The sequence below is a fragment of the Capsicum annuum genome, chromosome 5 (assembly GCF_002878395.1).
Source record: "Capsicum annuum cultivar UCD-10X-F1 chromosome 5, UCD10Xv1.1, whole genome shotgun sequence".
NCBI lineage: Eukaryota > Viridiplantae > Streptophyta > Magnoliopsida > Solanales > Solanaceae > Capsicum > Capsicum annuum.
This window is the reverse complement of record NC_061115.1, coordinates 123,474,021-123,498,379: the sequence shown is the minus strand read 5'-3', so window position 1 is coordinate 123,498,379 and position 24,359 is coordinate 123,474,021. Positions and strand designations below refer to the sequence as shown.

The following is a 24,359-nucleotide window of genomic DNA, read 5'->3' as shown; positions in this document are numbered from 1 at the left end:
TCCACCACCATTATCATTATCAAGTTTTCCTTCTTCGTCACCTCCAATTTCATTTTGATCGTCATCCACCATTAACAAATTCATCATCAATTATCTATACAATTACTTTTTCTTAAAACCTCATTTCCTTCTATTTTAGTTTTATTGATGACTTTTTTTCTTATAAGAGTTTTATAGAGTGGGAGAAATTAGATTACTAAATCAACTAGTAAGTTGGTGAAAATTGTAAATTTATCATCAATATAATAGTTATCTTTAACTATAACACTAAATTATAAGATTTTAACAGAAGAAGGAGAAGAAGAAAAGGACTAGAAAAGAAAGACAAACGAAAGACTACATTGACTTTGTCAAACAAAATTTCTCAATAAAGAATAACTGGTAGTTTATATATTTTTCTAACGATATATCGATTCCTCATCAAAAAGTAATAGCTTTTTACCTTGTAATTTGTTGATTATATTTAACTTGTATCAATTGATTTCTTTTAGTAAAGTGGGTATAACTTTTTCTTAAAAGGAAGAATAAAGATAGCATATAAAGGTTTGTAACAATATATATGAAGGTTTGTAATGATATTGCGAGAAAGAGGGTGAGAGAAGTTATATTTTCTCTAAAGATATGTTGAGTTTGTAGTTCTTGGTGAAAATGGAGTTTTTGGGTACTATTAGGAAAAGAGAAAGGAAAGTGATGAAGATAGAGTAAATAAAGAATTTAAAAAGTAAAAAAGGTGTGAAAAATATAAAATAAAAGGAACAAATTGCAATAAACGCACCTGTTTTTATTTATCTTTATTTTTTATGCCACATCAACTTGTAGGGTGGAACAAAATTCACTTTTTGATAGTAGAAGTGTGTATTAAGTCACTTCAATTATTTAGGTGTATTTTTGACTTTTCGTGTATAGTTTAGGGTGAAAATGATGATTTTTCCCTTTTTCTTTTCACATCTAATACTTTCAGGAAACAATTTCTTACATTAAAATGACGACATGTACTTATTGAATTAGATGTTAATAAGTTTGTCAATGCTTCATGTATTGTTGATATGCAGGAAGTAATTTTTTATTAAGGAATAACATGAGAGGCTATGTAGGTAAGATTTTATTGGTTTAATTCTTTTTTTCTTCTTAATATCAAAATTTGTATTTTATTTCTAAGAAAAATAAATACACACGTCAAATTTGATGTTAATTTACTTATGATGATTACCAATGCTTCATGTTGTTGTTGTTATGTAGGAAGCGGATTTTATTGAGGAGTAACATGATGGAGCTATGGAGGTAATGTTTGTTGGTCTAAATTTTTTCCTTAAGATGGAATTTACATTTTATTTTTTAAGAAAAATAACCATACACATCAAAATATAATTTTTTGATAAATTAAATCTATTTAAGAAAAAAAATTACGTATGTCAAAATATATATATAAGGGATATAGACAAGGTGATGTTACACCTCTCTATGATCTTCAATCCTATTGAGGAGTAACATGATGGAGCTAAATTTTTTTACCTTAAGATGGAAATTTACATTTTATCTTTTAAGAAAAATAATCATACACATCAAAATATAAATTTTTGATAAATTAAATTTATTTTAAGGAAAACAATCACATACGTCGAAATATAAATATATAAGGGACATAGACAAGGTGATGTGACATCTCTCTATGACCTTCAATCCTATTAATCTTTTTCTCTTATTTTTAAATTATTTTTCTTTAAAAAATCATCTATGTAACTCATATTTTTTCATCTTCATAACATCTACTCTTAATTGGTGTTACTATTAACTCTCAAAGCTTTCACATCAATAACTCTAATTATTTAATAAATAATTTTGTGACACCTTAAACTCACATTAATTTTGTTTCAATTTAAGTCAAATTATTTTGAGTCGTATTAGCTATGCTATACTTTGAAATGCTAGCCACGGATAAGAGCCATATAAAATATTCAACATAAAAATAATGTTGATAGTTACCATTTTTTTATATGGTTGACCATTTCACCTAGCAATCTATTGGTTACGAAAAACTAACATATTAAATAACTTGAATTATAAATGAAAGCAACTTGATACTCGATACAACCAAAATAATGGAGAAAATAATTTTATCCTTTCCATTGTTAAAGCAATTTATCACAAAATAACTGCTCTTACTTTTTTATCTTAATTTATGCGGTACAGATCTATGTTTGTGCACGAATTGAGACATTAACGAATTGAAATTACAATTTTCGATTTGTTAAAATTTTCAGTTTAGCTTGATTCGTTCAAGATCCAATTCGATTTATTTTTATTATTTTGAATTGATGTAACGAAACCATTTATTTGAATTTAAAATTCAAGAAGTAACTATTTTCATTTCAATTTTAAAACAAACATGATAAAAGAAAAAAAAAAATCTTCAAATTAGTTCATAAGTAACTTAAAGTAACATTGCATTACAAGTTTAAAGTGGAATTAAAATCTATAGTTGTGAGTTGTGACTTAATTTGAGAGATTAGATTTAGGTCTGGACTTTTGAAGTAACCGATAAAATGTAAATGATAAAAGAGGTAGAGGTTTTAGATTTTATAATTAAAATACTCTAAATATAAATCTTGGTTATTGTGAGTTTGCAATAGGTTTTAGGTTTGTAAATAATTAATAAATGCTAAATGTTAATATTAATGTTATTAATATATATATATATATATATATACACACATATATATATATATACACATACATGCATACATATACATATATATATATATATATATATATACACACACATAGTATGATACAAAAAAATATAAAATACAACAACAAATAAAAAAAAATAAAAAAAAATAAAAAGGGAGAAAAATGACCCAAAAAATAAAAAAAATGAAAAAAGAATCAAAGAAAATCCAAAAAAAAAAAAAATAGACTGCAAAAAAAAGAAATATAGAAAAAGATGAAAAAATAGAAAAAAAAATATGATTTAGGCAAAAATTATGGTAGCGTGTAACTGTATGGCTACAAAAATAAATGAATAAAAATAAAAATAAAAAAGAAAAAGGTGAAAAAATAAAAAATAAAGAGAAAGCAAGAAAAAAAGGAAAAAAATGAAAGAAAAAAAACCTGAAAAAGAAAAAAAAAAGAAGAGAATAATAGAAAATAAAAAAAGAGAGAAAATATTGATAACTAAACTATTCAACTACAAATAACAAATTAATTTAAAATACATAGAATGATACCAAAAAATATAAAATATAAAATACAACAACAAAATAAAAAAATATAAAAAATAAAAAAGGAGAAAAAATGACCAACAGATAAAAAAAGAACAAAAAAAAATCAAAGAAAATGCAAAAGAAAAAAGATTGTAAAAAAAAGAAATATAGAAAAAGATGAAAAAATAGAAAGAAAATATGATTTAGGCTACAATTATGGTAGCGTGTAACTGTAAGGCTACAAAAATAAATGAATAAAAAAGAAAAAGAAAAAAAAAGTGAAAAAATAAAAAATAAAGAGAAAGCAACAAAAAATGGAAGAAAAAGGACTGAAAAGGGAAAAAAAAAAGAGAATAATAGAAAATAGAAAAAGAGAAAGATAAATAAGAAAGGCTATGAATTGTAATTATGAATAATTAATAGGCAATAGGGGGCTATGAATTATAATTAATTGAAAATTAGGCTTTAAGTGGTAATAAAAGCCCAATAATAACTAATTCGGGTAATTTTTCCTAAATATAATGATATAATAATTAAAAAAAATAAATGATAAGACAATTTCATCTACTTTATTCATTTGTCCTTTAAATAAAATATCTAAGGAGAATTAATCTTTAAAACATTAATTGAAGTTAGATATTCAACCGTTACTTTTAAAAAGAAGACGACAAAATATTTAATGAGAATTTATTTTTAAAAGAGTATAATGTTCAGTCGTTTCAACACATAATGATTGAGTAATTAAATTGGACACATTTTAGGGGAATTGAACTTCTTATTCACCCACCTATTATGCAACTAGAGAATTTTTTCGCGCTATGCGCGATCATTGGGCTTTATTAAATTTATAATATAATTTTTTCAGTTTTCTAAATACTATAATAATGACAAAAGTATATTTCATTAGTTTGTATTTTAAAAAAAATGGTAATTTACAAAACAAAATATAATAATAATTATAATGTTAATTTATATGTGTATTTTGGATTTGAGAATATTGATTGCTTAGTGATATATTTATTCATATTTTCAATTGAAAAAAAGGCAAAGATCGAAAATTCATGATTACTTTCGTGATTTTGCAATGTCAACAATCTTGATTCTAATTTATCTTAAACTTGTTAATCAGTCTCGTTGATTTGCTTCTTGTTATTTTATATGTTCTTATGAATCCTAAATAATTTTCAATCATAATTAATTTTCACAATTTTTAAATCATAGATTGTTATCAAGTAGAAGTGAAACGGTATTCATATATAGGAAAAGTAATAATTTTGGTGTTATGATACATTATTGTAGATTATCATATGAATAGCTAAATATAACACATAGATTAACCATTATTATCTTTTTATCTACCATCTTTAACACATTATTACACATTAGTAAAATTAATTAAGAAAAAAAGAAAAGATATCACAACATATCTTTATTGTCTACACAAATTTTTAATTTTGTAGGTTGCATGAGTATGACTCTTTACTTCTTCATTTATATATATATAAGTGACCAATTGAAGAAAATTTGTTAATATATAATATATACATAAAATAAATGTAATACCCCATACTTCTCCAAGTTCAAATTCATCCTTAGAACATCAAAAATCTTGCTTCAAAGATGAATATATTTTATTTCATATGAAATTTATAAGATTTTGACTTTTTACCACGTGGAAAATTGAATTAGCTTTCCAACGATACCAATTTCGTCCAAATTCGATATCGGGGTAAAAAGTTATGGTCGTTTGACTGAGAGCTGTCCAAACTGTCCAGGAGCAACGGACCGTCGCCCAAGCCATCGTAACCGAGGTAGTAAACTCATTCACTGGTTTAAGTACAACGGACAAGCCGACAGATCATCAAGCCAATGACGGACCATTGTCAAAGCCGTCGCAGTTGAGGCAGTAGGTCCATGTTCTGGCCAAAGTGCAACGGGCAGGCCGACGGACCGTCGAGCTATCGATGGACCGTCGCCCAAGCCGTCACACACTTCCGTTCAACGAATTAAAGTCGTTTCTAAAAGGGTTTTGGGGTCTTTTTCCACCCTTTTTAACACTTTATAACATCATATCAAAGCTCATAACTCCTCATTCATACATAACATCAAAATTAGGATTTTTTTCAAGATCAATCCCCAAGAACAAGATTAAAACCCTACTTCAAGAAAATGCAAGAATCAAAACATCACCATTCAAGAACCTTCAAGAAAAGTTAATCTCCTTCAAGATTCAAGTTCTTGAGCTATGTTAGATATTCATTCATGGGTCTCTTTTGATCATGATGTCAAAGAATTCGTTTCCAAAATCTTCAAGAGTTATTATTCATGATTTAGACGTATGAAAGTAGATTGTGTCCATGTTTTGACATTTATTGAGTTTAAATCCATGATTATTGGTAGATTCCATGAAGTTGAATTGCATATATGATGAATTGAGTAATCCCCATGTTAAAATCCATGTTTTTGCAAGATTGAGCAGTATAATTGTCATGACTGTGTGTTATCCATGTTTTAGATCCCAAGTTCCCAAGAATTGTTCCTAATGTGTGTTGAATTATATGATATTCATGATAAATCCTTCAAATTGCAAGTGTATTAATATATCCATGATAATTAGATATGTTTGATTGTTGTATGATCAAAGCATGCTCCTTATACGTTTGATTAAATGCCTATGTGAAGAAAGTAGTGTCATTATAGCATGTTAATATAAAATCCCCATTTGTGTACTAGTTAATGTATGCTAAGTGTTTGTTGAAAGGCTTTGATGAATGAATTATGAGACAATAGTATGCATACCTATACATCTACAAGTTTATGACTTTCAAATACTTGAAGAGATGTTTCATTGATTGTATTGTGAATGATAAACGATTGTCCTGTTGTTCAAGAATTGTTATGCTTTACTTTTATGCTATCGAGTCCTGAGGGTATTTAATATCCGACAATTTAGCTGATTGTCTAGAGCCGGTGTCAGTTTTCAAGATACTCTCACTCAAGCCTCGATCAGTAGAACTCAAGTCAGACACAGAACTTAGAAAAATTCAATAAGCTCAGTATCATTCCAAGTCCAGTTCAGTATTCAGTTCAAACCTCAGTAGTATTCAAGTATTCAATTCAGAACTTAGTAGAATTCAGTCAGTTAACAGAATTTAGTGGTATTTCGTCAGTCAACGGAACTCTGTAAACTCAGTTCAGTTCAGTTAAACAGTACAATCAGTTATAGTTCAGTCAAGCTTAGTATGAACTAGGAAATCAGTTCAGTGTAACCTATTTTTTCTCTACATGTGATAATTTTGGAGAAACACATCTAAACCTAAATATAAATGCACAAATATCATCAATTAATTAATTAAAGAATCCTAATGTTATAGTGATTCAAAAGCTAAATAAAATTCATTTAAAATTTTAAAAATTTACAATTTTTTCACGCAATGTTAAGGTTTTCCTTCCTTCTTTTTGGTTTTTTCTAGCCAACTTTTAAGTTTTAATTAGATTTAGGTCTTTTTTTTTCCTTTTTTTAAAATATTATTTTTTTGCTTTTAGTATACAACTGTGTGTTTAATTATGTATGTTTTTTCCTCTATATTTTAGGACTCGATTCAAAAGCTAAATAAAATTCATTTAAAATTTTAAAAATTTACAAGTTTTTCACGCAATAAGGTTTTCCTTCCTTCTTTTTTGTTTTTTCTGGCCAACTTTCAAGTTTTAATTAGATTTAGGTCCTTTTTTTTTCCTTTTTTTTTTAAAATATTATTTTTTTGCTTTTGGTATACAGCCGTGTGTTTAATTATGTATGTTTTTCCCTCTATATTTTAGAACTCTTTTTTCAAATATACAAGGAGAAAAGAATCTATCATATATCTTTTTTTACCATATATTGTAGGATTCCTTTTAAATATTATAAATATAAGAGGATCTTTCAAAAATAGTAGCATTTTTCTATAAAATTCACCTTCCATAGCCACATTTTATATAATTACCATTTATAGTTGTTGTATTCACACTACTAGAAAATATTAAATTTTCGACGGCCAGTGTAGTCGAAAAGTGATCGAAAATTAAGGTAGTTCCAACTACTTTCCGACTGCTTGAAGGTAGTCGGAATATAGTTTGTCGAAAAAATATTTCCGACTACGTTAGTCAAAAACGTAGTCGGATATTTAATAAAAATTTATTTAATAATTATAAATATTTCAACTATTGTAGTCAAAAATTTAATAAATAATTATTTAAAAATTATAAATATTCCAACTACAGCAGTCGGAAATTTAATAAATAATTATTTAAAAATTATAAATATTCCAACTACAGTAGTAAGAAATTTAAAAAATAATTATTTAATAATTTTAATTATTTCGACTACTGTAGTCGGATAATTAATAAATACATATTTAATAATTATAATTATTCCGACCACTGTAGTCGAAAATTTAATAAATAATTAATCAATAATTATTATTATTCCAACCACTATAGTCAAAAAATTAATAAATAATTATTTAATAATTATTATTATTTAATAAATATTTATTTAATAATTATTATATTGCATTAGCTTACACTGCTTTCAGATTATAAACGACATAACTAATGTATTTTTCACAACAGGATCAAACACGATAAAAATTTATAAATACAACCACTTTAAACCGTTCAAAACAAACATCAAATCAAATAGTTTAAATATCTAAATGTCACAACCAAAAACAAGAACAATAACTACATTCTAATTATCATCAGATTCATTATCTTCCTCGTCATGAAATACTTACGGCATGTGCTTCTTAACCAACTCCTCCAATTTATCAAATTTAGCAAACTTAGCATCGTTAGCAGCACATTTCTGCATCAATTCCACAATTTTCTTTTTCATTGCTTCCATTTCTTCCATAGTTTGCAAAGTAGAAGAGGAACTGAGAAACAATGAAGGACTACTCGAGGATTGGAGATCCCCTGTCCCGTAGGTTCTACCTTTCTTTGGACCACCTACCACAGTTGTCCACATATTATTCAGCTCTGCGGGTTATGGTTGGACCATGGTACCATCCTCTGAAGTAGGTTGGGTTTAACTCTACTCTTCTATACTTTTTTGAAATTCTTCCTGAAAGAAAAAGTATTTGTCAATATGTAAACAAGTAAAGTTGAGTAATAATAAAACAATATATGTAAAAGTTATTAGCTTACATATGCATTCTTAGCATGCATTTCTACCCAATCTTCTCTTGTACCGTCCTTGTTTTTCTTCCTATGCGTCTCTTCGTAGACATCAATAAAAGGGCGCTCTTTTCCCCCATTTTCATATTCCTGCAAAATTTTAGAAAAAAAGAGAATGCAAGTTGAGATCCAAACTCTTTTGCAGCTTGAGCTGAAGGTGCTTAATGAAGTCAAATCCTAATTGGAGTATTTAGTAGTTGAAGTCTAAAATGGAGCATTTAATTATTCTACGTAACTGGATGATAACATAGTATATAAATGTCTGGCAGTTGGGTATTTGCTTTTGATATTTCTTAAAGATTGGAGAAGGATCAAACAAGAACAGATATATGCACAAGAGGGACAGTTGGATATTTAGCACCAGAATGGCTAAAGAATGCACCAATAACACCCAAAGTGGACATTTTCAGTTATGCTGTAATGTTATTGGAGATTACATGTGGCATAAGGCATATTGAGCTTAGCAGGGTAGAGGAAGAGAGCGAAGACGATGAAGGTGATGATTTACTGCTTGTAAATTGGGCTGCAGGCTGCATGAAAAGTGGTAGAATCGACAAACTTGCAAGGAATGATCCTGAAATATTGAACAATGTTAAATGACTTGAAAGATTCATCAAGGTGGGATTGTGGTGTGTCCATCCTGATCCAATTCTTAGACCTTCAATGAAAATAGTTATACAAATGCTTGAAGGCACAAAAGAGTTTGGAGTTCATCCAATGATGGATCAGTGAATGTTCTGTTATCAAATCATTGACAAGCAACAGAATGCAAAGGAATATGAAGAAGTTATTGACTTTTTTTTAGCATAATAAGTTAATTTTATGATGAATCTGCTGTTTGAATTTTATTGTATAAGGATGGGAAAAGGCTGAAGCTGATGTATTGATCCAGAAGAGACTAGCAGAGACAGCAAACCAAAAGAACTCAATCCTTGAAGAGCATATCAGTCATCTTGATGGAGCACTTGAAAGAGTGTCTGAGACAGCTTCGACAGGCAAAAGAAGAGCAGAATGTCCAGGTCGCTGTAGCGAAGACAAGTTGTGAGTGGGAGTCTAGAAAGTCTGAACTCGAAAATAAGCGTGTTTGGCTCCAGTCTCAACTGCAAAGTTCTAAATCCAAAGACAGTAACATCCAAGATCTTTAGTGTAAGCTTGAATATGTGGAGAAACAGAACTCAGTACTCAAGCTTGAACTTGTTTCCATATCCGAGGAGCTCAAACTAATGACATTTCAGAGAGACTTAAGCACTGATGCTGCTGAAACAGCTAGCAAACAACAGCTGGAGAGTGTCAAGAAGGTGGCTAAGCTTGAAAGTATGAAGACAAGTCCGGGAGTAAGGTCATAGAGTATGTTGAGTATAAAGGATAGAGATTGGATGCAGGCAATGGATCTTTATAAAACCACCAGGCAGTGTGATACAAGATCAAGTTCACAACAAAAGAAACAAGCAACAACAAGAGCAACAAGATGTCAACAATGCTAGTGAATCGAAATAGGCCACACACGGCTTTACTAGACTTCAAGATGAACAACAACAAGAGCAACAAGATGTCAACAATGCTAGTGAATCGACATAGGCCACACACGGCTTCACTAGACTTCAAGATGAACAACAATAGTGAATCGAAAGAGCCCCACACGGCTTCACTATGTCATGGTTTAGAACATTAAACTAAACCGAACAAATCAAAAATTTAAGCTAATATTACCAGTCTTTGTCGATGGGTAGCGAAACTCATCGAACCTCCAGTGTGCAACGAGCCACCCATTTGAGATGCTCTATTTTTCTTTGCCAGTTCCCTCTTTGCCCTATATTCAGGAGTATCCCATTTTTCCAAGAACTGAACCCACACATTAGCATTCAACCAACCAGGTTTTTCCAAGTTCCTCCGGGCCTCATACAAGTGTTCTTTGATCCGTTGAGCTGCTTTGAACTTGAAAATGTGTTGTATTTCATTATCATGACAAGAATTCCAAGCACAATTTGTCTGCAAAATAGTTTAATAGTTGTAAATTCATCATTGATAGCATACTGAAATGGTAAATTCTTTGATTTTGATTATACCACAAACTGATTCCACATAAGCACTCTAATGTCGCATCGAATCTCATTCCAACTACCCCACGGCTCCATGTAAATTGGTTTAATCGCTTCTATAACCATATGTCCGCCGCTATATGTGAGAATAAACCTGCAATAAAATTATATTAAATTATTTTATCTTTTGAAAATTTTAAAAATTACAGAAAAACAAAAGATTTACTTACCCATTACCATCAGGGGCAATACTTAGCCTCCCGTTGCCGTCATATTCTACTACCTCTTTAAATTTTGGAATCTGAGAAACAGCTGTTGTAGCATTAGACGCTGCAGCACTATCAACGGAGGGCGATGTTGATGTGCTGGGACCTCCAATTCTCAATCCAGAAAGGCTAGGTGTGGATGGTGTTGAAGGTACAGATGAAAAGCTACTATGCAGACTATTATGGGGAGAAGAGGGCTGGAACTGGTAGGGTGGTGGGGGTATGAAAAATGCATTTGGTAGTGAAATAGTTGCCCTTGGACGAGGAATAATATTTGTAGTAGCTGGTAGAATAGTTGTGGTAATAGGTGGTGGTGGTGGTGTTGTATATTGACCTGCGGGAAGATTATCAGGTCCTTTCTTACGCCGTCCATTACCATGACCTTTTGATGCCATTGATTTTCTTTACTAACCACCTGAAAAAAGAACCACAAAATGGAGTTAGTCTGTGTTATGCTGCCCAGATATGTTTCTTAGATCAAACGAAAAACAAGGTTGTGAACTCATTAGCTGTATATAAGGTTGTGGTACAGAAACAGGAATGATTAAGGTTTGTCTATTCAACTTCTACTCAAAAAACAAATGGTAGGGTTGGATCCCACTGAAGTGATATATTACAGATACAGAAAAAGTCTAGCACAAATGATAGTTTCAAGTAAGTCATTTTCACCCTGTACAGAAGGAGGAAGCAGTCTGATTCCATATGATGTAGATAGAACAAGCATACAGATGAGTATAGTGTAATAAGAAAATGCAACAAAACAAGCAAATCATGTTGCATAGTTACTGGAACTACAAATGTTAAAAAAGAAAAGACAATATATTGTCAAGAAAAATAGCAAAAAGCAGCAACTAAAATACAACTCAAGACCTTGTTACAACACATTACTAGTATTAATAACAACTCAATCCTCATCGCTTGTTTCATAGTCATTCATCACTTGTTTCATATTCATTCATTGATTCTTCCTCATCACTTGTTTCATTTTTATCAAGTAACTCTTCCTCGCTTATTTCATTATCATCAATTGGATCTTCCTCGTCATTTGCCGGGGATGTTCCTTCTCCATAATCATGAACATTCAATGGAAGTTCAAAAGGATCAAATTCTTCATATAGGCCTTCGTTATGCTGCAACTCACCTACTAATTCATCATCCACCCTTTCTTCAACACTTGAAATGTCATTCTGATACGCTACATCTAATGCAGCCTCCACTACAACTCTACCCATGGGCTTTGTTTTTATAACTACCCGTCATGCAGATTTATTTTTACACAAAGGATAAGGAGTATAATACACTTGTTTCACAATTTGTGCAATGACAAATGGATTATAGAGTTTCATACTCCCTTGTACGCTTAATTTCAACTATTTTGTACCGATGGTGCACCTTTGTACCTAACCTAGGCGTAGGATCATACCACTTACACCGAAAGAGAACCAATTTTTTCTTTGGTCAACCAACATGATAATCGAGTTCTAAAATCTCGTGAAGCACACCATAATAATCAACACCGCCATTTCCCACTATTATTGGTTTTCTTGCCCTTTCTACTTTCCATATGCCACATGAAGCTATAATTTATTTAAGTTTCATCAAGTAGTCACCAGTGCTCTTCAACTAATTCCAAACTTTGTGTAACTTTTTCCACAATGTCTAGATAATGGATATGTACTGAAAACCATCTTATTCACAATTCACAAATGTGTCTCTTAGAAGTTTTCAGAAGCCAACATAGCATACTCGGGAAAAGAGCAAATTGAACTTATACAATGACAACACTTGTGCTCCACATGGTTATATGGTTCATATTTTAGCAACTGGCACAATACTTCGTTGAGCTCCTTTCTTTTAAGACTTCAAGTGGTAACCATTTTATCCTTAATGAGAAAGGAGATTATTAAACTTTGTATAAAGAACTATTTAACAGGAACTTAAACCAAAGGAGTTTGGGACAGACAGAGTTCAATGCATTGTCCACAATAAAAAATGGAGCCAAGATTTGAACTTTATGGATTCTAAATTCTAGGGTAGCGTCATAGCGACATAATATGTTAATGACTGCATTATGAATTTAACTTTCATATATATATATTTAGTGAATTTCTTAATACAAACACATTGTTTGAACTAAAACTACTGAATTCGGCCGAACACATACATCAGCTTCTACCTCCACACCCATAATGGACATAATGGACAAACAACTAGAAAAAGGATTCACATTACTGTAACTAAACGAGGCAAACAACCATAATGGGCTTACTCATTGTCATATTGGTAAAGTATTAAATTTGAATCTAAACAGAAACACATACATATGCAGCTTATTTCCAAAGAACTCAACAAATATAACTACACTGAGTTGATGAATCTTCGATACAAGTAGATCAAGATTTACAAAAACAAACCCCAAAACAACAATCTTACAGAAATGCAGGTCACTATATACATTAATACACTAATAAATACCCCAAAACTAAAGAACCCCAAACAACAAAATCAAAAAACAGATAAACCCAAATTACCTTTTTTATTTTATCAGAAATAAAACTCATGAAGGCAAGAAAAGAATGTCCATATCTCAAGGTAAAAAGAGCAAATGTGACTGAAAATGAAAATTACCTCGAATCAGTGAAATTGACATCGTTACCACTTTTTGAAAGAGAGAGATGCAGCCATCACGGCCAATTTTGAGAGAGAGAGAGACGCAGAGAGAAGAGAGCCGAGGGAGAGAACTACGTGCGTGCCCTAAGCGAGAGAGAGAAAGTGAGAAAGGAAAAGTTGTGTGTTTAGGGTATATTAAATGTGAATTTTTGACTAGTTCAGTCAGAACGAAAATTAATATGTTTAATTATTTAATTTTTTCGACTACTTCGGTCGGTTAGATATTTAATATAATTAAATTATATATTTAAATCAATTATTTATAAGATTTCCGACTACAGTGGTCGAAATTATAATATAATTTAATTATTTAATTATTTAATTTATATTTTCGACCACTGTAGTCGGAATATTATTATTATATTTAATTATCTAATATTTCTGATTACAGTGGTTGGAAATATATATTTAATCATTTGTTTAAATAATTATTTAATTTTCGTATAAGGGTCCAATTATATATTAAGTAATATATTTATTTAATTATTTATATTTAATCATTTGTTTAAATAATTATTTAATTTTCGTATAAGGGTCTGATTATATATATACTAATATATTCATTTAATTATTTTTATTTTCGTCTACAACAGTCAGAAATATATATTATAATTTATTTAACTTATTTTTAAAATTTCATATAGGGACTGATTATACATTTATTAATATATTTATTTAATTATTCACATTTACGACAACCATTATATTTTATTATTTATTAATTTTATTTAGTTATTAGTATTTTCGACTACAATAGTCAGAAATATATATTTAATAATTTATTTAAATAATTATTTAATTTTCGTATAAGAAACCTGATTATATATTTAGTATTATATTTATTTAATTATTTATATTTCCAACTACTGTAGTTGGAATATATATTTAATAATTTAGTTAAATAAATAATTTATTTATTTATTTATATTTTTGACTACTGTAGTCGGACTATATAGTTCCCGGAATTTACCGCCAAATATTTGACTGTTTTTGTGACAAATAGTATTGAAAAAACATTTTGTAAAAAATAAAAATAAAAGAATAAGATTTCCGACCGAAGTAGTCGAAAATTTCCGACTACCATTTTCAGTCGGAAAATAGCAAATTTCTGGTAGTGTCGATTTACGCCCGATGTATTTAGTTTTACAGATATTATGTATTCATATAAAATATGAATACAATCCCTATTTAACCGTTGTATTCGATTCACAGCTGTTGTATTCACTTTTACTTAGTGGTCTGTATTCATAAAAATATAAATACACTACATATTCAGTCTCACCAAAAACAATATTATTTTTTTTCTTTTTCATTTTCTTATATTTTTTCTTATGTCGTGTTTTCCTCGTTTTTTCTTCTTTTTCTAGTTTTTCAAATTTTTATTTTTTCATTTTTTTCGTTTTATTTTTTTCTCTCTTCTATATCTAACTTCCATTTCTCTTTCTTTATTTTTTTTTTATTTTTTTGTACTTACTTTCTTTATCGTTTTTTTGTTCTATTTTATATTTTTTGTATTTTCGAAAAATATGACTACTCGAGCACAAGTCATGGATGATAACGTAAATACCACAATTATTTATCATATTTGTAGTCACACCGTCATTTATATTTTTGTATTTGTTGATACAACTGCATCTGTATTTGTATTTTAACGTTCACGTTTGTATTTGTATTTGTAGTTCGCATTATATTTGTATTTTATAGTTCGCACTTGTCTTTGTATTTGTTAGTTCGCACCATCATTTATATTTTATATAATTCGCACTTGTATTTTAAAATTATTTTGTATTTGTTTTTAATAATTGACTGTATATTATATTGGAATATATTTGTATTGTGGTTTTATTGTGTTTGCATATTTAGATTATATTTGTATTTATATTCTAGTTTCGTCGATGTCTTTTTATTTCTAAAGAATTATTTTGTATTTGTATTTGTAAGTTTATTGCATATTGTATTTAACCCTTTTAATGTCAAAATATTTTGAAAAGCATCAACTATTTCCATTCACTGGCTAGATGCAACCCATCTATGGCCACAATTTCATCTAATAATTTAGATAAATAAGTTGTTTTTTCAATACCTGTTGAAAGTATCTTCAGTTAGGTGAATTTACTAGTCTAATTCTTGCAGCTTTGCCTTCAATTATTGGAATGCCTATTAGATCGCTATCAGGATGCACTTTTTTCACTGATAATAACCTTTAATTCTTTTCAATTTATTATATTTGAATTTTTTGATAATTATAGCGTGGTTTACTGTTTGGTACTTCACTGGTGTAGGGTAAGCAACAAAATAATATAATTTAAACAACTAGCTCTTGGTGTTATCTCCTTTTTTGTTTGATAAATAAATAGAGTCCATTAATAATACTCCAAAATGATATTTTGTAACTTCTAACAATAACTAAGCCTCCCAAGGAGTTGTACCAAGCTGTCTAGACAAGAAGGTGTTTTCTTTTTACACCAAAATGCTAAAGAAACAAAAGAAAGTTGCAATATTTTCCCACTTTCCTAAGCCTGGGTGAACAAAGTTATCCTAATTTTTATTTTGACATTTAATGTCTCATACACCTTAGTTTATAGCTCTACCTGCTTCAATTTCCAGTTACCCTTTTATATGCAATTTCTTGAATTAGCGATTAGGCTAAGGAGACTTATAACATTATAATTATAAGGGAATGAATATTTTATTCACCTGAGAAACGTGCAGTCATGTAGATATGTGATGCTAATCTGTTGCCAAATTTTTTTACAACAGTCCCTGATATCTGCATAACATCACGAAGACAAGTTTAGCTACAATAAAGAATAATATCACCATGAGAAATCTTATATTTATCAAATAATAACTGTAAACATGGTATAGTTTATAAGATGGCAAAAAATGCTCTCTAATGAAATAAAGTTGTTCCGAGCAAGGTTAAAATAAAGTTGCTCCAAGCAAGATTGAAATAAAGTTGCTCAAAGCAGGGTGGGCAACTAAACTAAAAAAGAGAGAGAAATGACATACGAGAACACAATTAAACTAAAAAGAAGACAGGAACGACTAACAAGCACAACACTAAGTTGCATATGTGATAGAAACGACAAATGAGCACACAACATTCTTATTTAAGAGACACCTAAATAACAATTGTCTGCATTTCTCAATATTCAAAAATCAATATTAAGCTCTAACTTCAATATACTTAAAAACTAGTAACAAAAATGAAGGGCAAAACAAAGAACAACTAAGACAATAATTATTTATTTTTGGCTTTTTAAGCTAAGACAATAATTATATGCATATATTAATGTATTAGGAATTGCCAGTTGTGCAATGTCAAAAAGGAGGTTTACTTAGAGTTACACCTCTAAGGATTCTCAATTTCGCTATGGATTAGGACAAGGCTTATTTGGGATAACTTTTCAGTAGAAGATTTAAGACTAGGAGGAAGAAAAATGGTATCGTCTTCCATAATAAAATCTAGCAATGAATGGTCACAAAATTAGCCGCTGATAACATTATTTTGGACCTGCTGCTTTATAATACTCCTACTATCTCTATTTTAAAAAGAATGGCTTATTTTTCTTTCTTATTCGTTTTAAAAAAATTATCTCTTTTTCTTTTTAATAATATTTTAATTTTAACTTTTCACATTGACCACAAATTTAAAAGATATTTTGATATATTTGATACTACTTTAATTAAGACATCCAGATTCAAAAATTTTATTTATTTTCTGTATTATTTTTTCTAAATAGTAAAATGAATGGAGCGCGCTCTTGTTCATCCTCCCCCTTTTTCTATATGCTATATTCCTTTTTTTTTTCCGCCGAGACGCCGACCACTGTAAGCTCTCAATTTTACTCCTTTGTCCCATTCAAACTTTCATTAATCCTTAGCTAGTACCAATTGATTTCTGCAATTGCTATGAAAATTTATCATTTTAGCCTCCTCAGCACTTTTGTTTCTGAAATCTTACTCAGCAACTCGCAATTTTCAGTAGAGACGCAAGCCATATTACTTTAATTTGGATGTGAAATTTTTATTTCATCTTCTTATGTTATAGTTTTCATGCTGGCGATTGATTTCCTGGCGATTGATTTCTTAGGCAATATTTTGTTATCTGGGTTTTGTTCATCTACTTAGCTTTGAGCTCGTTCTTTAACATAGGTTTGCGAATTAGCTAGTGTGAGCTTGTGTTTGGAAGAATCAAAACTTTGTTCAGAGCCACCACACATAACACCAAGGTGGTTGTGAATTTGGAGACGTAGCCTATTTGAAACCTTCGTTGCAATCGAGGTCTGAAGCAACAACGGATGGGATGTCTTCTTTGTCCTAATTTTATTCATGTGAGCTTTAGATTCAGATTTAGAAGTTTCATTTTCGTCAACTTCTCCTCCATCTCCACCACCATCTATGTCGGCATTGAATCTAGGTTTTTGCGGTGATTGAGATTGTTGTCAAATGACATAAATGTCCTCAGAAGGGCTGTGTGGTGGACGAAATATGAAAAATGACAAAATTGCCCTTGGCCTAAGCTGACGGGACAATCGTCTTTTGTCTGCTTTAAGCCACTTATATATATTAGTATTATAACCGATTAACCTTTCATTGTCCACTATAATTGCAATTTATCAACTATAAAATGTACATCTATGGATGTTTTATGGCATCAAACCTTCTCCATTTTTCAAATATTTTCCATGTGAGCTTTTCTATATTTAAGGTTTCGCGGATTTTTTTCATTTACAAGAAAATATTTTACGCATATGTGTAATATATTACGCTTAATTCTAAACTCTAAAGTATTTGACCTTGCTCTATTTCTTTTCTGTTGTCTCTTTCTTTTTTTCTTTAACTGATTCTTCTTCTGAAAGGCAAGAAGGACAAGAAAAATTGAAGAATTGCATGTAGAATTACAATTGGGAGAAATTAGAAGAGTAACGATTTCAAAACAACCAACTACAAGCCTTTTATGCTTCTTAACAAAGGACATGTTGTAACTCATTGAGTTACAAAATGATACAAGATGAAGCCTTACTATCAAATAATTACTGAACTTTTTAAGGTCGGAAAAGGCAAATTTACACTTAAGCTCGCGGTGAAGGAAGTTAACACCTCTCTATGCCAAGCATTAGTATTTATTTTTTTGTCCTTTTTTTTTAACTTTTAACCTCATTTTGCTTAATTCATGAACAAAAGCCTAATTTAACGCCAGCATAAAGAGATTACTTATTGCACAATAGGATTTTTGACTTTATAGGGAAGAAACTGATGAGGCCTTTTCTTTCATTTAATTTTAAGTTTTAACTTTCATTATATACTTCCACAATTGTAACTTACATCTCACTTAAATCTTTTAATTACCAAATTTTCCATTTAATCCGTTGTAATCTTTTAGTCCCTTGTGCTCAAATGCCTAACATGCTCAGCGGGATAAAGATAATTTGGAGAACAACAATATAATGAACACATATGAAATTCTTACATTTGTTGAAAAAATGATGATCAATAACATGTATCTCTTTTTCTTTTTTCAAAAGGTTTTGTTTGTTAATCGCCATTTCATAAAAGGTTTTGAAATTTCTGTTTTTAGGTTAAAATTCTTGAGCCCTTTTTGACATTTGCAATATGTTGGTAGGATTTGATGCAATATTCACACCTCTTGAGAAGACAAAATTGTCAACTTTACTTTATTACTTCTTCAAAAGGTATGAAAAGATTTCAAGGAGAAAAACCATGCATGCATTTCAGAAGGAAGTACAAAGGTCCTCTAATGTCAAGACATTCATGATTTTGATATTATTATTGTCTCCTCTGTCATACGTAGTTTTTTGTGGTTTAGCCAGTACTTATTTTCAATTTCTCCTTTTGTGTTTGTTAAGTCATTTTTCACGATGTAGTCTATCACCAAATGCTTTTTCTTTGTGGTTTCATTGCTCTACTAGATTGCTTAAAAGTGCTATAAGAGGATCCAAGAAATCAAAATTTTAGAAAGGACTTCTAGCCAAGAATTTGATGGGGAGTTGTGAAGAAGAAAAACGCTATGATATATTGAAAAATTATTCATAGAAAATTCTCGTGAATTTTGTTAAAATTTTACACATATTTTAATATTTTTCGCTTTTTGTAATGGAAGAAAATATATATAAAGATAATTAATTTGGAGATACGGTCCAACGATTTGGTTGTAATTGAACCCATGACGAATCATTTATTTCTTTCTAACTTCTCTTGAAAGTTTTCTTAACACACAAGCTAATAAGTTTGAAGTGTATATATATTTAATTGGATTGTTCTTTTTTGATACCAAACACTACAAGATACCCACTAAAATCATAAGGGGTCGTTTGGTAGAGTGTATAAAACTAATGTAAAATAGGATGTATTAGTAATGTTTGAATTAACAATGCTTGTATTAGTTATGCTGGTATCAGTTATGCTGATATTATTTTCATACATTGTTTGATTTGGTTTATTAAAAATAACATCTCTTGCATAATTTTTATAAAAATAATTATTTAGTTACAAAAATACCCTCCTTTATAGCTATTAAGCAACAAATAAAAACCTAGACAACACATAGCCACATGACAAATATGAGCAATACATCCCAATGACAATAATATCAGAAAGTGAAAACAATGAAACAAGCAAGAGCGAGGTACAAAGATACCTTCCGACGAGCAATGAACAAGGCGTAGAGATTACTCCAACTAGCAAATTTGAATTGGCATAAATCGCAGATTTGATGTAGAAAAAACCAGTGGCGGATGTAGAATGGAAGGGAACCCACACCTGCTATCGTAAGACTTAAAATTATATAAAAAAATCGTCAAAAGTTATAAATATTAATAGGTGGGATTCCATAACTAAACCAAGGGATAACTTAATGGCAAGAAAGGAGCGAACCCACAAGTTTAAAATTCTGAATCCGCCTTTGAAACAAACTATATCAAATTGTGAAATAGGGTAAAAAAAAAAAAACAACAACTAAAGAGAGAGATTTGATGGAAGTACTAACCACAAGGAGAAAAGCAAACAATGATTGATTACGTGAAAGGCAAAAGAAGATGTGAAAAAAAATATCTCTTGCTTTTCCATGGCAAAGTGTAGAGAAAAGAGGTTTGTACAGAGAAAAGTGAGGCGTACAATGAAAAGAGGAATTTGAGGGGTAATTTTGTCATTAATTAAATTAATGCATGTGTAGAAATTCTTTGCATTAGTAATACATGAAAAATAGTGGTATAACTAATGCATAGCTCAGCACATAACAGAGTGTATAACTAATGCAAGTATTAACTATACCTAGGCTGAAAAATGATACCAAACAAGGTATTAACAGTACACAAAATTAATTACATGCATTATTTTTTCCATTACAATTTACTAAACGACCCCCTAAAAGTGAGGTTTAGAGAGGATAGAATGTGTAATATATATATATATATATATATATATATATATATATATGTATATATGTATATATTTCTAAAAATAGTTAATATTTTTAGCATTAATTATATGATGGTATATAATTTTACAGCCATGTTTAATTTGAATATTACTGAAATGCCTGACATAAAGAGTTTTGGAGCTAATTGTAAATCTTAAAATTTATAGTCTTTTGTCGACTAGTAAGTATTAATGTCCAAATAATTTTGCTTTCTTGAGAGTTTGACTAGATAATTTAGTGAGTAGAACCATATTTTTCACCCTGGTTTATTGAGTCCCTTCTCTTTCCTCAAATTTCTATAATATCACACTCTCATTTTATCATGTGAATCATCCTTTTTTGTACTCGTAGTGTCCCACATGAAGTTTCTTTGCATTTGGTCGAGTTTTTGATAATATATCTTGGTAGATTGATGAATTATATCATATGAGTTGGTATATGCTATTAAGACATGATTTGACAAGAGTTGTGTTGGGTTCGAAATCGAGAGGGCGTCTTGCGGAAGCTTAAAGTTTGCAAACTATAAGACGATAAATCAGACGACACATAAAAAATATATTATTGGATATGGTTTGGCTAAATGGCCTACATATTAAAAATAAAATTGAAAATTCTAAAACTTATTGGGAGAAATCTCCCCTAATTAAACAAAGACTCTTAAACGACTACATTGTGGATGCTACTATTGTGTTATGGTATGAGAAGGGGTCTTCTATTTATAAATGTCCAAAACCTTTCCTCCAAGAAAGCGGTTAGCCAAATATGAAAACGAATTATATTTTTTCTTTCAGGAAAAGTAAAAGTAATTATGGTAACTTTTATTTTCCTTCTAAAGAAAAATAAAACTTAAATATAGTAAGAAAATCAGGGCAAAAACCCTAACAAGTTGTTCCTCCAACAATGTTTAGGAATTTTGTCATTCAACCCAACAGTTTAGATAATAAATGATTATGAATTGAAAATAATTATTAATAATTCTTTATCGAATGATCGAGAAGCCTAAATATTTCTCAAAATTATGCCCATTATTCGTACCTACCGGTTTTTCAAGTGGCCCCCTCCAATAAGAAAGTTCTTTCAATGGACCTTCACAGATAGAATCTCCTTAGTCCTTAATTTTTAGACGTATCTATCAAGAATGATAATCAATTTGTCTTCATGAGAGGTTATCATCTATGAATATGGAGTCCTTATGAATATTTTAATCACCATCTAATGATACTTCTTAAGCATCGAAACAGGAAACACGGGATAAACTCCTGACAAACTTGAAGGTAGGGCCAACTTATAAGTTACCGACCCCACACATTTAAAATCACAAAAGGTCCAATGTACTTTGGACTAAGCTTACCATTCTTCCCAAATTGCATTCACCTTTCATGGGTGAAACCTTGAGCGACACTTACTCACCCTCCATGAAATGTATGCCTCTTACCTTTTGATCTGTATACTCTTTTTACCAGATTTGATTTGCCATAAGCTTCTCTTGAATAAATCATACCTTTTCAATCGAATCCTTAAAAATATCAATACCCCAAGGTCTCTCTCTAAATGCATCAAACTATCCAATAGGAGATCTAAACCTTATTTGATATAAAGCCTCTAAAGGAGCCATGTCTATGCTTGAATGATAACTTTGTTACACACAAACTCAACCAAGAGTAGAAACAGATCCCAATGACCTCCAAAATGCATCATAGATGCATGTAGCATTCCCTCCAATACCTATGTCATAACTCAGTCTTTCCATCGGTCTAAGGGTGGGAAGCAATACTCAGATCCAACCTAGTACCTAAATCCTGCAGAGTCTCCCAAATTTAGAGGTAAACTGCATAACCCTATCAGAATAACAGAAATAGGTTCCCATGAAACCTCACAATCTCCATAATATAGATTTTATCCAACTTAGTTGCATTGTAAGTAACATGCACCAGAATAATTTGTACAAACTTAGTTAGTCTATCCATAATACCCAAATTGAATCATACTTCCCTAAAGTCTTAGGAGGCCTAAAAACGAAATCCATAGCAATCCTTTCCCACATTCATTTAGGAATGGGAATCCTCTACAGAGTACCACCAGGATTCTAATTCTCATACTTTACCTACTGATAATTCTGGTACATAGCCAAAAAAATCAACTATTTCTCGATTTATTCAGCCTCACTCATAGTGTTGCCTTAAATTATAGTACTTCTTGATCACACTAGGATGTATAAAATATCTTGAGTTATGCAACTTATAAGGTATGATATGAATTAAATCATCAATACGGAGCACATAAACTCGTCCATTATCAACAACATACCAGCAACATCAAGAATGACCTCCTTAGTCTTACCTTGAAGAATCTTGTCACAAATCTTACTCAATATGGCATCCTTGAATTGACTAGACTTGGTTTAATCTAGAAATGTAGAACTCGTTTCCACATTGGCTAGGAACCCACCTTTATTTGATACCTCAAGTTGAATGAAACTATGAGCTAGGAACTGAACTTTCCTAGCCAACGAATGTGTAGAAACTTCCAAGCAAGCCTAACAACTCATGCTTTCTGTTATTTTTCTCAACACATTGACTATCATATTATCCTTACTCGGGTGACAGAAAATGGGCACATTATAATCATTTAGTAACTTTATCCATATGCATTATCTCAAATTCAATTCTTTCTGAGTGAAGATATGTTATAAGCTAAGATGGTCATTGAACATTTCATGTGTGTCATACAAATAATTTCTCTAAATCATAAGTGGAAATACAACAACAACCAACTCTAGGTCAAGAGTCGAATAATTCTTCTTATGCAACTTCAGATGTCATGAAGCATAAGCAATCAAATTCTATTCCTTCATCAAAACAACACATAAACTAGTATGCGAGGCATCACAATATATAATGAAATCTACCTTCCATTGTCAAGGCAAGAACAGAAGCGATGGTCAACAAAGTCTTAAGCTTTTGAAATCTCTTCGCTCATTTATCTGACTAAACAAAAGGTACATCTTTATGAATCAGACGAGTGAAACATGAGGCACTATAAGTAAACCCCTTTATGAACCTGTGGCAATAACTGGCCAACCATACAAAGCTAAAAACCTCTATCGGTGAAGGTAGGCCTAGTCTATTTCATAATCGTTTTAGTATTTTGTGGATATATGTAACGCCCTGAGAATATACCCTGGGCGCTATACGGTGCTTACGGTCACAAATGACCACAAGCCAACTCATGTTGGTACCTACTGCGATCACTAAATAAAATATCAAGGATCATGTGCGAAATCTAACTAAAAATGACATAATATTTTTAAATACAAAAAACAATACTGAGTTCAAAATACTGAAATACTATCTGAAAACAATACTATAAGACTGTCAATATCAACTAATAGCTGAATAACTGACTAAAAATGTCTAAAATTCTCTACTGACTGACTGTGGAGTTGATGGGATAAGTTCCCAACTAATTCTGACTGACTGCTAAAACTGAACATACTGAAGCAAACATAATGGTCCTCGAA

General features: G+C 30.3%; 1 protein-coding gene and 1 long non-coding RNA gene across 4 annotated transcripts; one reads left to right on the top strand and one right to left on the bottom strand.

Moving 5' to 3' along the window:
* Window positions 1–7,820: 7,820 nt before the first annotated feature.
* Window positions 7,821–20,491, bottom strand: LOC107870758. Of its 2 annotated transcripts, none has more exons than XM_016717387.2 (9): window positions 20,408–20,491; window positions 20,060–20,181; window positions 16,093–16,165; window positions 13,354–13,479; window positions 10,690–11,140; window positions 10,487–10,613; window positions 10,131–10,409; window positions 8,391–8,510; window positions 7,821–8,307 (listed from the first exon to the last, which is right to left on the bottom strand). In XM_016717387.2, the coding sequence occupies exons 5-9, from the start codon at window positions 11,118–11,120 to the stop codon at window positions 8,278–8,280; spliced, it is 987 nt and encodes a 328-aa protein (XP_016572873.1). In that variant the 5' UTR covers window positions 11,121–11,140; window positions 13,354–13,479; window positions 16,093–16,165; window positions 20,060–20,181; window positions 20,408–20,491; the 3' UTR covers window positions 7,821–8,277. The 2 variants fall into 2 exon arrangements, with proteins under 2 accessions (XP_016572873.1, XP_016572872.1); XM_016717386.2 differs by having other exon boundaries at window positions 20,060–20,184; window positions 20,408–20,487.
* Window positions 16,778–19,380, top strand: LOC124898918. 2 transcript variants are annotated; one of them, XR_007055890.1, is made up of 2 exons: window positions 16,778–17,229; window positions 19,025–19,380. It is a non-coding gene; the product is annotated as an uncharacterized LOC124898918 (long non-coding RNA). The 2 variants fall into 2 exon arrangements; XR_007055889.1 differs by lacking the exon at window positions 19,025–19,380 and adding an exon at window positions 17,554–18,060.
* Window positions 20,492–24,359: the final 3,868 nt, after the last annotated feature.